The 14,450-nt window shown below is 39.5% G+C and overlaps 1 protein-coding gene across 2 annotated transcripts in view; it reads right to left on the bottom strand.

Annotated features, from left to right (window-relative positions):
• The window catches only part of PAPPA2 (pappalysin 2), a 456,471-nt gene that overhangs the window by 39,108 nt on the left and 402,913 nt on the right, over positions 1-14,450 (bottom strand). For both annotated transcript variants that reach the window (XM_072830732.1, XM_072830733.1), the window contains 2 exons: positions 14,204-14,339; positions 11,976-12,085 (listed from right to left, as the gene is read on the bottom strand). In XM_072830732.1, the coding sequence (XP_072686833.1) occupies positions 11,976-12,085; positions 14,204-14,339 (246 nt within the window). The remainder of the gene's footprint in view (positions 1-11,975; positions 12,086-14,203; positions 14,340-14,450) is intronic.

Here is a 14,450-nt window from a genome sequence, read left to right as displayed (position 1 = left end):
AACTGTCCTCAATGTTGTAATGAGTTAATTTGGTTCTAGGCATAATATTGTTTCCATTTGTTTTGAAATTTTCAATAACATTACAAAAAGTTGTAAGTCATCCAGGTTGACCAGGAAGCACTGTGGATTTTTAAGGAGTAAGAAATATAGCTTCACAAGAAGAAAAAAATGGATCTCAAGAATCCTAGATGATAAGATGTGAGTGCTAAGCAAGGACTGGAGGATAATTGCATAATCTGTATCTCTTGTTAGTATATTTATCCCTTTCTCCTGAGAAATAAAAGGTCTATGCATTGGTCAAATAAGGTTAACATGACACCAATGGGGCTCAAAATGGTACCTGCATCAAGCTGGTGAGAGCCAAAACATGCTCATATTAAATATGGTGATGGTCTCTGTCCCAACAGCCATTTCAGATGTGCATTTAAACAGTCATCAGGTGCCTGGGTGGCTCAGTCAGTTAAGGGTTTTGCCTTCAGTTCAGGTCATGATCCTGGAGTCCTGGATGAGTCCCTCATAGGGCTCCCTGCTCAGCAGGGAGTCTACTATCCCTCCCCCCTACTCATGCTCTTTCTTTCTCAAGTAAATAAAATCTTAAAAAAAAAATAGTCATCTACTCTTTGTTGAACAATAATTACAACCCATTTTCACTGAGCTTTTTCCTTTTAATTTTTGTATTTTAAAATTTCAAAAGTTATACTTCAGGAAAAGAGAGTCCCATAGGAAGCTTCATAGAGAAAAGGAGATTCCCTCCGTAGCCTGTTATCAACCCAGCCATTTGTAGACGTTCACTGTCACATTTTAATTCAGTGTGAGAGGAATACAGTGCAATCAGAAGAAAAATAATACATTATGAGATAAGAGCTTTACACGAGATAGCACTTCCATTAATTGGAAATTATACATTCTAGAATGTTAAGACTGCGCAGTCATCAGACTGGATATATTTGCATATATTAATATGTAGGTGTGTGGATATATACATATATTTGCATATATTAATAGCCATCTAATAGATATTTGCATATATTAATATGTCGGTATATGGATATATACCTCATAGGTAGTTATTAGAATGGGAATCTGCAAGATTTTCCTGAAGTTGTAATAGTATAAACTAAAACTCCTCTTTCACAGCTTCCCTAAAGGGAATATAATACCATATATCCTAACAAATTCTGATATTCAAAATTCCACATTGTAATAACATAGCAAGTGACTTGCTTTTAAGTTTTCATTGCACTGGAAAAAAAAAAAAAGATTGTCAAATCTTTTTAGGATTATACAAATTTCTAAGATAAACACAATAGGGGTGTTCAGCATAAGGAAAAACTGAGGTATTCCACACTAACAGCCATTGAAGCAGACTATTTGCATATAAACAATGGCTCTGCTACCTAGAAAGATTTTTGTTTTATTTATTTTTTTTATTTTTTTATTTTTTTATTTTTTTAGATTTTTGTTTTAAAACCAGTATCTGGGATCCTTGGGTGGCTCAGCGGTTTAGTGCCTGCCTTTGGCCTGGGGCATGGTCCTGGGGTCCTGGAATCCAGTCCCATGTCGGGCTCCCTGCATGGAGCCTGCTCCTTCCTCTGCCTGTGTCTCTGCCTCTCTGTGTGTCTCTCATGAATAAATAAAATCTATAAATAAATAAATAAATAAATAAATAAATAAATAAATAAAACCAGTATCACTGGGACTCTACTTAGCTAGCGTTGTTCTCATTGCTCTCACTTCTATTATTTAAAATATCAACGTTTTAGGCTTCCTTGCTGTCACCAGATAATGGTACTAGCATAAAACAGGAAGCTGTACCCTTGAGATGTAAATACATAGCAATCTTATTCCTTCTTACAGCACCACCTTCCCTAAGGATCCTCACCCCCCATCCTTGTCAGTCAGACTTTCAAATGTGTACAGGCTTCACTCACTGTGAGCCAGATTCCCCAGTCAGCAAGAGGGATCTGAAGATCCACAAATCTAGCTGCTGCCCTCAAAGAGGTCACAGTCTGGGGGGGAAGGGATTTGGAAGAATGTCAATTCTTCCGCATAAGGAGACACTTAGCCTTGGCATCCTCACATGATGTCCATGACCAGAACGGTCCAGAACATTCTGAACTGTCCCAGCTTCTTTTATGCTCTCTAAATCTTGTACCTCATTCACCTCTTTTATAAATGCAGGAGCGTGGGTTTGTTAATCCATTAGAAATTCTAAGGATATATTGCCAAGAAAAAGAGTCTGTCTTTACTTTTGACTTGGTTTCTTTGCCCTTCTGTCCTGTTATCTCCAACTGATGTTTTCCATCTTTGTCTTTTATATAACTTATTACCCTGTAATATAGATTCACAAACTATAAAAGGTATAAAGGGTGCACAATCTCCCTCCTACTCTTGACCCCCAACCACCCAAGTTCCTCAATTTAATTTTCTGTATTTTGTATCATTGCAGAGATATTCTATGCATATGCATACATCTACGTACGAAATTATTTCATCACACAAGACACCAAAATTTTACTTTGTACTTTGTTCTGTTGTTTGTTTGTCTTTATTTCACTTCACAGTGTTTCTTGTGGTCCTGTTCATTTTATGGTATCTGGAATGTTGTATTCTATTGATTGCATAGTATCTCATTGTGTGTATGAATGAACCCTCATTTACTTAATCAGACCCATACTAATGGATATTTAGGTTACAGTCTTTTGCTCTAATAAACAATGCTATGTATAAATCATTTCACACATATGCAGCTATCTCTGTAGAATACATTCATGATAGTAGAATTGAGAATACTCATCTCAATGGTTCTTTAATGTTCTGTAATTCAGACATGAGATGAATTCAAACTGGCATCCTTCCTTAATCTCTATAAAATTGCAACAGCTTCTGGTACCTGGGTCATTTGCCTTCCTAGATTGTGAAATCCTTGAGAATAGGGACTGTCTCCCACTCATATCTTATCTTAGTGACTTAGAGACGATGTTTTATAAGCATTTGTCAAACACTAAGTATGATGTTGGAGTTCCAGGATTCTCCACCATCTCCTGGCCTGTGAATGTCATTCACCCCATAAGAAAAGATACGTGTATGTCATTAATTGAGCTACTACTTATTGGTCAAAACTGGAGGAGAATTTCAAATGTACTTCAGGACACATTTGTGGTGGTGAGGTTAAAGAGGGGAGTGAAACAGGAAGAAAAGCAATGAGAAGGGCTAGCTACTGGTGAGAAGAGTTTAAATTAATTCAACAGGGAGGCCATTAGACTGAGGTAAATCTGATCCATGGTAGCCTAGGGAAGCAACCCAACATCTAAGCCTGTAAATGGTTCAAGGTTATGAAACTGAAAACTATGGACAATCAATCACAAAGAATCAAGCAGGCTTTATGCTAGAGCTAGTCAATAATGTCCTTATTTTCTTTCCATTTTTTTTCCTCTACTAGAGTCCCTCCTGACCTCTTCTTGGTGGAGCGCTCCTAACCACTTCTGGTTTGATGCTGCCTGCCTCAAATAGATTTTTGCTCAAATACACTCTTAAAAGTTTTAATCTGCCTCAATTTATCTTGTAAGAATTCACTATAATTTTCTTATTTTCTGGAATATTTTTTGACAAATTATGATAGTATATATATTACATTTGAAAAGTTATAGGAAATCATTGAAAGAACAACCTTATATCCTCTGCCCAGCTTTATCAAATCTTAACAATTTGATGTATCTGCTTCCAGAATTTAAGTCACTAGAGATTCCATTAATGTCCCCTATATGTACCCCTCCCACTTCTCTCTTCTTCCTTCCTCCCTATTGGTAACAACTATTCTGAATTTTTAAATTATTATTTCTATACATTTTTATATGATTACAGCTATTGCTATTATACTATTAGCAAGCCACTTCTCAGGTGAATTGATTGTGAATAAAGATTTGTTTTTGAACTTTCCAAAAGGAAAACATTTATGAGAAAATCAGTTTAAAGATTTCATTTTGATTGGGTCATTTAAAATTTTTTTAAATGTAAAAGGGAAGAAAGGAAGAACAAAGGGAAGGTGGAAGGGGGAGAGGGATTGGGAGAGAGAGGCAAAAGGGAGGGAGGCGATGAAGGGAAGGTCATAAGGCAATTGAAGGCTATTGCTTGGTTGAATGTCTCACTAAAGGTCACAAGACTGATGGTTAGCCAACATTAAGGTCTAACACAGAATTGCTCAATTGTTTTTTTAATCAGGAATAGTTACTTGACAGAATGGGCTGCTAATCACAACAGATCACAAAGTTCTGCTGTTGCCTGGTTTGTGACAATTCCCTTATTACTACATATGTATGCAACCCTAAGTAAAATACAGCATTGTTTTTGCATATTTATTTGGACAGTAGCACAGGACCCTATAGTTTGCTCTTCAGTTCTTCTTCCCCCATCCTCCAAGACTATCTTGGACTTGATGCCTTGAGATTTATTCAAACCAAAAGCAGACTTCCATACTTAAAACTGATTAAAAAGAAGGTTTTTTCATGACTCATGTCTGAAGGATTTGTTCTCCCACTGATGTGTATGTGGCAAGTGTCATTGGAGCTGTTACGCAACTGTGCCCATCAAGAGGACACTCTGAGGGATGAGGGCTAGGATCAGGAGATGAGAAGACAGATGGAAGGGTGAGACCAGCAAGTCGGACACTATGGCTCCTGGAGGGCACGGTCTTCTTTTTCTCTTCCTGCTTTCTCTCTTCCTCTTAAAACATTTTGTTTTTGTTTAAGGAATTATTAATCCTCTGGGGACCAATTTGGGAAAACAAAGTCAGAAATTACAAGATTTGTTTTGACTGAGCAATTCTGGTGAAGAGCTGGGGAGCTGAGGGAGGGATTCCCTGCAGTGTTGAGAATCTTTACAAATCTTACATGTGTAGCCACAGGAAAATCTCATTAGTTTGGACTTCACTAATTCCTAATTGTGATATACTAAAAAAAGAAAAGAAAAGCATTGTTCGGTCTGTGAAAAATGAAGTTATGAAGCAAACTAACAGAGGAAATGGGATGCTATGATGGATGCTTTTGTACTTCAGAACAGAACACTTTCAAGTATAATTTAGAAAACTCATTTACATGCAAACAATTGCCACATTATGTATGAAAAAAATCATCTCCCCATGAAATCACATTCTTGAAGGACCACTTCTTTCCAACATAAGTCAAAATGTTAATTTTCCTATTTTAAATGGTAAATCTCAAGATATAATCAAAAACCCTTTCAACACAGTGGTTAAGGACAGTCATAAAAATTCAAGCTTGCATGGGCTTTTGGAAAAATCAAAAGGTTTGCCTTGAGAAAGAGGTCTGTGGAGGCAAGAGCCACTCTCTTCTATGGGCTCTGGTTTCACAGGGCAACTCCGTTCTGAGCAGGGGATGAACTGAGCCATATGCTGAGGAGATTTGGGGATGAAAATAAGACATTAACCCTACCCTCAAGAATCTTCCAGTTTAAGGGGTAGAATGACAGAAAAGAAGAAAAAGAAAGAAAAATCAAATATGAGGAAAACCAGGGATGAGAAAAGCACAAAGTGCTCCCAGCAAAAATCTGAGCGGAGCTCCTCCCACAGCCTCAGCTCAGGCTAGCCAGACCATCCGGTGACTAGGCACTGCCAGAGAGGTGTGGGAGGCTGAGGAGCAAAAGCTATTGTTTCTGGGTGTGAGCAATGGTACTAATGAGCATTTGGCATCTCCTGCATCCCAAACTTCCAGATTCCACTGTTCAGTTCCCTTGACTGGTAGACCTTTTTTGACTGCCAATAAGCTTTTTCTGGGGACATCCTCTCTTTCTGCCAGATATTGCCCTGCTGATGTCATCACCAGAGAAAGTTCTAGAGCCCTGTGTATAGTAGGTAAAGGAGGAAGACACCATTACAAAAACAAAAGGCCCAGTAAGTCCATCTGAGCATTTCAAATCCTTATGTCTTGTTTCCCACAATCAGCATGCCACCGAGCCATTAAAAATAATAATCATTTTCATCCTTATTCTCAGTCTTGCAATCGAAGTTGTCAGAAGTTGCTTCTTTAGTCAGTGTTCAAATAGGAAACACTGAATGGCCATCAATCCTCTTCCCAGCCCCATTTGTAAAAGGGACAGAAAAAAGAAACATATGATCTACATGTTTCTGGCTACACCCACGCGCGCGCGCGCACACACACACGCGTGTACACAAATAAGCAAAGTATAGAACTTAGAGAATGGTACATTCCCTGGTGATATCTGTTCAGAGAGGAAGGAAACTTCCCAAGGTAAGATTTGTACTAAGTGAACTGAAATTTCATTTTTACTCACTTTAGAACTATATGCCAACAACCACGTAAGACATTTCAAAAGTGTTATTTTTGATTTTTACAATAGTTCTGCGAGATAGATAATATCATCCTCCCCCTTGATTATGAATAGACAGAGGTTACCGAGGGGCAAGTATGTGAACCAAGAGGGACCTTATTCTTCTTTATGCCAGCTGCTATTAAGAGATGTTTTTCATTAAAACCCCAGGTTACCTAAGTCCTCAGAAATTCTTCCTTTAATGGAAAGTATATTATTCTAGAAGTCAGGTGTTATTTGCAGGATACAAACCAGTAGAGTCCCCAGAGGAAGGCAAATAAACTTTGTGGGCATCTCAAAAGTATAGCTGATTGTTCTTTAAAAATAATCTCTTTCAAGAAAATTAAAAATAAAATAAAATAAAAATAATCTCTTTAAGGACAAGTAGTATCACAGGGAAATCTCTAAATTATTTTTGTTAGGGAAAGAAAGAAGGAATAAAGAAGAGAAGTGTAGAAAAGAGGGGGTTCTCATGGTTGAGAGTAGTGACTTCTTTTCTATTTGATGAGCAAGATAATCCAAACACACACTTGGGAGGAAGAAATGACTATAGCAAACAGGGTAATTCAGGAGGGATCACATTGGACTTGGAATCAGACAAGTTGATTGCACTTCTTTCTCTACTTCCTGTTAGCTGTGCAAGCTTGGACAGATCATCCAAAATCAACTTTATTGGTAAAAAGAAGGATAATAAAATCCTGCTTTCCTAGTTTATTGGTTTGTGGTAAGATTAAAATGAAATTATAAATATATAAAAATATATATTTTATATATACAACTTTGAAAACAATGAAGTGTTATCCAACTGTAGGATATCATTTTTATTACAAAGAATGAAGTCATTGGAAGCAGACTAGAGGAAATGATGCAACCTAATCCATTTGCTCTGTAGTCATGCCAGATATGAAGGTATTTGAAGTATGGGAGATAGGGATTTGCACGAAAAAAAGGAGATCACCATTTACTAAACAAATGAGCCAGACTTCAAATAGGCGTGCTTGTACATAAAATATTTATGTTGCCAGTATTTTATTTTGTAATAACAGTGTCTCTCAAAGCATTACAGTGGAATTACCTGGTGTGCTTCATGGCACTGCCAGACTAACTGAAGGGTAGAACCCAGGTCTGTCCATCCCTCTTACAAATTGTCCAAGTGATTCTTAAGGACACCAAAATTTGAGATTGAGTACAATATGGAAAGACCCCCCCCCCCCCAAGATAAATCAATGTAAGTTATAAGGATTTGACTCGATGAGGAGTTTTATTTAACACAACTGCTTTGGTTTATAAAGCATTTCCTCTTATTTATGAGGACAAGGTTATATTTCCCACTGCTCAGGAGCTGCTGGGTACAAAATAGCAGGCATCATGAAATCATCTATGGCTAGTGTATAATCTTATCTCTGAGGACTTGGGAACATAAGAACAACCTCATCACTGTTCCCACTGCATCCACTGACTTCTTCCTTTTGTTTTCTGTTATAATAAAGTTTTGATTTCCTAAAAGCAAAGCATCCCATGTAAGCTTTTTTGGTAAGCGATACACCTTTATTTCATTATATCTATGAAATTGTTGAGAGACGCACAGAAGACAGCTTCTTTGGCCACTCTATGATAATTCATGTTAACTACTGGATTAACATTGAGTTTTCTTCTGGTAAAAAGAATATTGATTTGGGGGTTCAGGAGCAAATGTTATCAATTATGTATTCAACTTTTAAAATTCTGACCTTTGGATGTTTTCTCAGGAACAAATTACTCTTACAAGGCAAGGATGAGGCTCGTTTTGTGAGTTATCTCAATTCTTCCTCCACATTATGAGAAGAAGCTAATTACCTCACTTTGTTTTCATGCAGAAATAGGACACAAGTCTTAAAAGCTCCACTAAGGTGATAGTGCCTCTAACAATATGCAAATTGTGATCAGTATAGCTGTCCTCCCAGATTACAAAGAAGGGCAGTATGATCACAGATGGGAAGAGCTGGCAGAGATGAGGAAAAGCAACCCGTCTGCAGTAAGAATGACAAATAATGGAGAAAGACTGTTCTTCAAGCACAAAGTTAATTTCTATCCGTGTTTCAAATCTGATGCTCATGTCAACCTTACGAAATAGGTACTGTGTCTATTTTACAGATGAGGAAACGGAGGCACAGAACAGTAAAATTGCTTAAAATTATGCACCTGATGAATTACAGAAATAATGAGTGAAAACTCAGTGTTTTGGTTTTTGACACATTTTTGATTCTAAGTTCTACAACCATTCTGTGATGCTATCATCCTCAAAATCATGCCTGGATAACCTGTTTCAAAACCTGGATTTACTGACTAGACCACTGTCATGACACACGCAAGGGTACAGACCATAACATTTGATGTTTGGCTTAAGGAGAAAAAAGTACTCTGAATTTTCTCTCTGGGATGGGCAACTGAAAATGACAAGGATGTGATTACACACAGTCACACAGAGCTGCCAAAATGATCCAGTTTGATGAAAAAGTAGACATTTACTCCCAAAGTAGAAAATGGTGAGGCATCTGGGTGGCTCAGTTAGTTAAGCATCTGCCTTTGGTTCAGGTCATGATCCCAGGGTCCTGGGATCAAGCCCTGTGTCTGGGATCCTTGGTCAGCAGGGAGTCTGCTTCTCCCTCTCTCCCTCTCTGCTCATGCTCTCTCCCTCTCAAATAAATAAATAAAATCTTAAAAAAAAAAAAAAAAAGGTAGAAAATGGTGCTGCAATTTTTTGGGTCACTCAACCAATATTTATAAGACACCTGTCCCAGCACTGGAAAAGTCACTAGGTATATAAATGTAAATAAAAAACTATGGAATTAGAGTAAATAAATAATAATGACTTCCCTGGAGGACAGTTAAGAAGAAAGAAGCTTTTGGAAAATAGAGAATATTGTTTTCTAGTTTGGAGACAGTCAAGTCTCTGTAATTGGTACCCCTGCTATCTTCATGGAGACATCCAAACTGCTTTTCTTTGAATGTTCCAGTTGGAAAGCAGAAGTGGGAGACCCCCAATCATTGGAAGGCCTGCACTCTGGCCTATATCCACCGACTGTTCCCACTGGATGGCTTTACGGTGATGTGGTTAGAGAAGCATTCCTTAAGCAATTTATTTCTCAAGAGGAAGAAAGGGTCTGAGACATTCTAAGCCTTTCTCCCTTTAGCTACTAATGGAGAAAGAGAAGTCTTTCCCCAGGGAGAAGTTGAATTCAAGATCTAGACCATCTAGCGCTTCATGAAACAGGAGGCAGGAGCTCTTCCTTCAGGCGCTGTAATTCCAGTTAGACCTTCACAGCAGGCTATGGGGAGTAGAACAGGAAGTCTAGAAAGCCCAGGATGGGAGAACCAGGCAAGGTGTTTCTCTGACTTTTTCCTCCCCACCCCCATCCAGTCTTCACACTGCCCTCAGGCTCCTGGTTTGCTCCACTCTATCCAGTGTTGTCCTTAAGTTCTACATCCTAAAAAGGCATGGCCTGCCCTGAGGGATCTTGCCCATTTGTTTCTCCCCATCTCATTCTTCTAGTACCCATCTTCCCTCTCCCTAGGCACCACACAGACCCTCGTTTCAGCCACAGAGAACTTCTTACCATTCCTATCCTCTAGAATACTGCTCTCGATCATAGTTTATGACCCAGAGGAAAAGCCTTGTGGTCCTTTGATCCTTCTTGAAGCTCCTGAGCAGAATTAGTTGCTTCCTCTTGGGTGTTGCTGCCTCATTTCTACCACGACCAAGCCATTTCCTGTGTTGCATTATTATAAATGTCTGTTTTCCTGGCCAGATTATAAATTTTGTAAATAGAAGGACTATCATTTTTTTCATCTCCATATTCCCAGCAGTTAGACCAGTTCCAGGGCACATAGTAAGTCCAACAAATGTATGTTCAATGAATAACTAACTGACTGAATTAATAGGAGTATGCTACTCCTGTTCCCCTTTCCCGAATCATGCTTAGGGTATTTTTTCCTAATCCTCCTGCTTTGACACAAATTCCTGTGCTGATAATATAGCAAAACTAGCCTGTGAGGGAAAAAAAAGCAATCTGAGGATGGTTTCCAAATTAAATGTGGTACATTTCTAGACTCCATCTCTTGGTGACTCTATGACAAAGGATTTTCTTTGTTAGACAGTCTAATAAAGCAAACAAGCTCCCAAGCTCTTTGTCATCCTCTCCCTCCCCATTCTAAGAAGAAATAACTAACATACCATAAGATCCTCTCCATCCAGATCTTGTATAGCTTTCTCACCCTCTTTTTCATTTATTCACTTCTTAAACATTTATTGAGCACTTTCTACATACTAGGCACTGTTCTAAGATCTGGGGAGATAGTAGTGAATGGAACAGATAATATTCCTTCCTTGAGCTTTTTATTCCAGCAGCAGAAAGGGATACTAAATAAGATAAATAAAATGTATAATATGCCTGGTAATGGTAAGTCCTAAGGAGAAAAAGTTTTAAAAAGGGAAAGGGGGACAAAATTTTAGGGAGTTAAAATTTTAGATAGACAAAGAGGGCACCTGACTTTTGAGTAAAATTCTAAAGAAAGTCAAGGAGCAAGACCTGGGAGAAGAGCATTCTAGGCAGAGGGAACCACAGAGCAAAGGTACTATGGTGGGAGTGTGCCTAGCATGCTCAAGAATCAGTCAACAAGCCACTGTGGGAAGATCAGAATGTGCCAAGAAAGTCATAAAAGGGACGAAGTCAGAAAGGCAAAGGACAGGAGGAAAAGAGGTCGTGGAACTGAGAACCCAGGTTTTTGAAGGATCAAGTATGTGATATTGAAATCAATGGTTCTGCAGAAGTAGCAGCTAAGGCAACCATGACCCAGGAGCTAAAGTGTTAAAGACATAAGGGAAGGGGGTCCGAAGATGACAGAAGATGAGGGCATTGAATGGATTGCTCTGTTAGCATTAGATTCAAATGTGGGGGAACTCCAGGGAGGAGAAGGGGAGAATGGTTTGGAAGTGGCACCAAGGAGATAGGAGGGCAGGTGCCCCTCTCCCAGGCCCAGGGGAGAGAGAAAGCAGGGAGGGGAGTCCGCAGGGTTTCAACTGAGAATGCAAACACATGGAGAGCCCAGAGAAGAGGCCGTGGATTTAGTGGGTCCTGCCCACAACGGATTGGATTCCAGAGCACCCAGGGAGAAGATCTCAGGTTTCAGAAAGGATGGGAATGGAGACAGGAAAGGCAGCTCCCTCTCTTACTCCTTTGGGTATCATTTCTCTGCATTCAGTTTCATCTTCCTCTTTTCTAAACCATCTTTCCCTCTCTATCCTTTCAACTTTCTTCATTCTTTTGGCTCCTTCTAAGATTTTCTGTCCTATTTTTAATTAGTGGTAATCTTCTCTTTCCATTCCCTTCCTGAATTACCATTCTTTATATCTCCAAGTCCTCCTTCTAGATTATCTTTTAAACTATCCTCTGGATAGGGGCCATCTTTTTTCTAACGTTTCCTCTTTTCTCTTCCCAATGTTGAATTCTTCTCTTTAGGAAGGATCCATGTGGTTGTTTGCTTTAAGGATGCCCTGAAAGCCTCAGAAATTACTCCAGGGAATATGCTGTCAGTTGAGAATTCTCCAGTGGTCTTACATTCTTGGCACATAAAAATGCCCCTTTCCTCACCTGGACTTTGACAGGTTCCATCCAGTGCTCCAGAGTGTCAGCAGTGATGTTCTCAGGCAGAATTACAGGATCGCTGGGGGGAATTACACACGATGGGGAACACACTGCACCTGAAGGACAGAAATTTACAGTAGAGACTTAAACTTCTTATATCTCTGTCTTTTTCATCCTGGGATCAATAGCTTTGATTTTTTAAGAGCAATTACTTTCTATGTTATGGATCACCACATTTTTGTGGTTATAGGCAGGGCTGATACTCATCTACAATGCCCCTATAGGGATATGTCTACACTAATCGCTAAAGAGCCACTGCCCCAAGTTAACTCTCCTTGATGCCATGCCCATCCCTTCTTCTGGTCCAGTACAGCCTCTTCTCTGGAATCTCTGAATCTCTGCATGATCCAGCAATTATAAGCTTAACTCCTGGTCCTGTAGACCTCCAAGGCCCCACTCTAGGACTCTGGCCAGCCAAAGACTAAGCTGATTGGCTGATGCCTTTTAAGTACATTTAGTATCATTCCTGCTTATATGATCTCTGGAAGGCTTATAATTATATCAGTCACTACCTAAGAAATTTGCTAGCTAGAGGAAAAAAAAATGGCCCAGAAAGTATGAAGGCAGATTTATAATGTCTGTTGCTCCATTGAAGATCATTATGCTGGCAGCCAAGAAACCTATGTGATTAAAAGAGGAAGCAACAGGAATTAGAAGCAGAGACTTGGGTCATGTGTTGGCCTCCTGAAGGAAAATCTTGCTCCATTCCCTTGTATGTAGGGCCCAAGTGTCTTCTAAAACTCTATTCAAAGATGGCACACTCCCAGGGTTCTGTTTCCTCATCTATAGATTTGCTCCTCTCCAAGCTTCTTTTTAGCTCTATCTCTATTTCTATGTTTTTTGCAAACTTGTGAAATAACTCAAAATGTTGCATGACTCTTAAGAGCTCTATCTATGTAACTGCATGACATTTTAATGCAGAAATTAGAGATGGGGAGATGAGACTTTGCTCATGAAACACCACTTAAGAGGCCCAGTCTGAGCACCCCACCACACCATGCCTGGTCATGAGATTTCTTGGTGCAAAGAGTAACCTAAATATGGTAGAGAGCCATCTCAGAAACTAGTGAACTTTCTTATTTACTCAAATTATACTCATTAGCATTGCACAATTAGAATGACATAAAATTATCCATGCTTGGGGTGTCTCAGTTAAGTGTCTGACTCTTGGTTTTGGCTCACATCATGATCTTGGGGTCAAGAGATCAAGTCTCCCAGTGGCCTGTGTATTCAGTGTGGAGTCTGCTTGAGATTCTCTGCCTCTCCCTCTTCTCATGTGTTCTCTCTCTCTCTCAAATAAATAAATAAAATCTTAAAAAAATAAATTTACTGGGGATCCCTGGGTGGCTCAGCAGTTCAGCGCCTGCCTTTGGCCCAGGGCAGGATCCTGGAGTCCCGGGATCGAGTCCTGCATCAGGCTCCTGTCATGGAGCCTGCTTCTCCCTCTGCCTGTGTCTCTGCCTCTCTCTCTCTCTTTCTCTCTCTCTCTATGTCTATCATGAATAAATAGATAAATAAAATCTTATAAATAAATAAATAAATAAATAAATAAATAAAATTTACTCAGAACTCAGGTTTTCCACAAGTAGCATCTCTTTTCTATGATGCTTAGATCCAGCCAGGGTAAAGTTCAATCAACATCACTATAAATCAGCTCTGACCACAGAGACCTTTAGTTGCAATTACTTGATTAAGAAGTTGCCTATAGGTTCTGGAGCCTGGTCTCCTCTAGAGAAAGAATGGCTGAAGAGCAACACAAGCAAATGCCATCTCAATTCGTCCCTTTCAGGAACTCTCTGCTCCAGGAAAAACTGCAGAAAGAATTGGAGAAGGGGCCCAGCACATGTATGGTGTATGGCTACATATTCCCATCTTCCCTCTTGGACTACAGCTCCACTCCTGCCACAATCTAATCCACTCTCTGTCTGCAGCAAAGTGGGTAACATGACCAGACACTCTGCAAATAGTTCAGCAGCCACACCAATGTTACACGTGCACGTGGAAGGGTAAAAAGAATGAGTTTGCCATAAATTTCATTTTTACTGAACCAGCTAGAAGTCAACTTGCATTTCCATCTATTCCTCAGGGAGAACAATGGATCAGACTCAAAATCCAGCCAGGCCTAATAAAAGGATTACTTGGGAGCCAAATTTAGCATCTCTTTCCAAACTTACCAATCCCGTATCCCTGTTCGCACTTGTACTCCACAGAATTTAGCTCCGAGGGGGGTGGTGGGCACTCCCCCTGCAGGTGCTCACACAAGGTGAACTCCTCAGTCCACAGTCCCTCCTTAGTGCAGAGGATGGGGCGCTACAATATCAAAAGCAAACATTTCCATTCTTATTTTGTTAAGTTCATTTAGAGCAGGGAAAAAGTGGTCTGATGAAACAGTGTGTTCCAACTTTTGGAACCTGGACTAAA

The sequence above is a fragment of the Canis lupus genome, chromosome 6 (genome assembly GCF_048164855.1).
Source record: "Canis lupus baileyi chromosome 6, mCanLup2.hap1, whole genome shotgun sequence".
NCBI lineage: Eukaryota > Metazoa > Chordata > Mammalia > Carnivora > Canidae > Canis > Canis lupus.
Note: the sequence above shows the minus strand (reverse complement) of the source record. Positions and strands in the feature narration are given on the sequence as shown.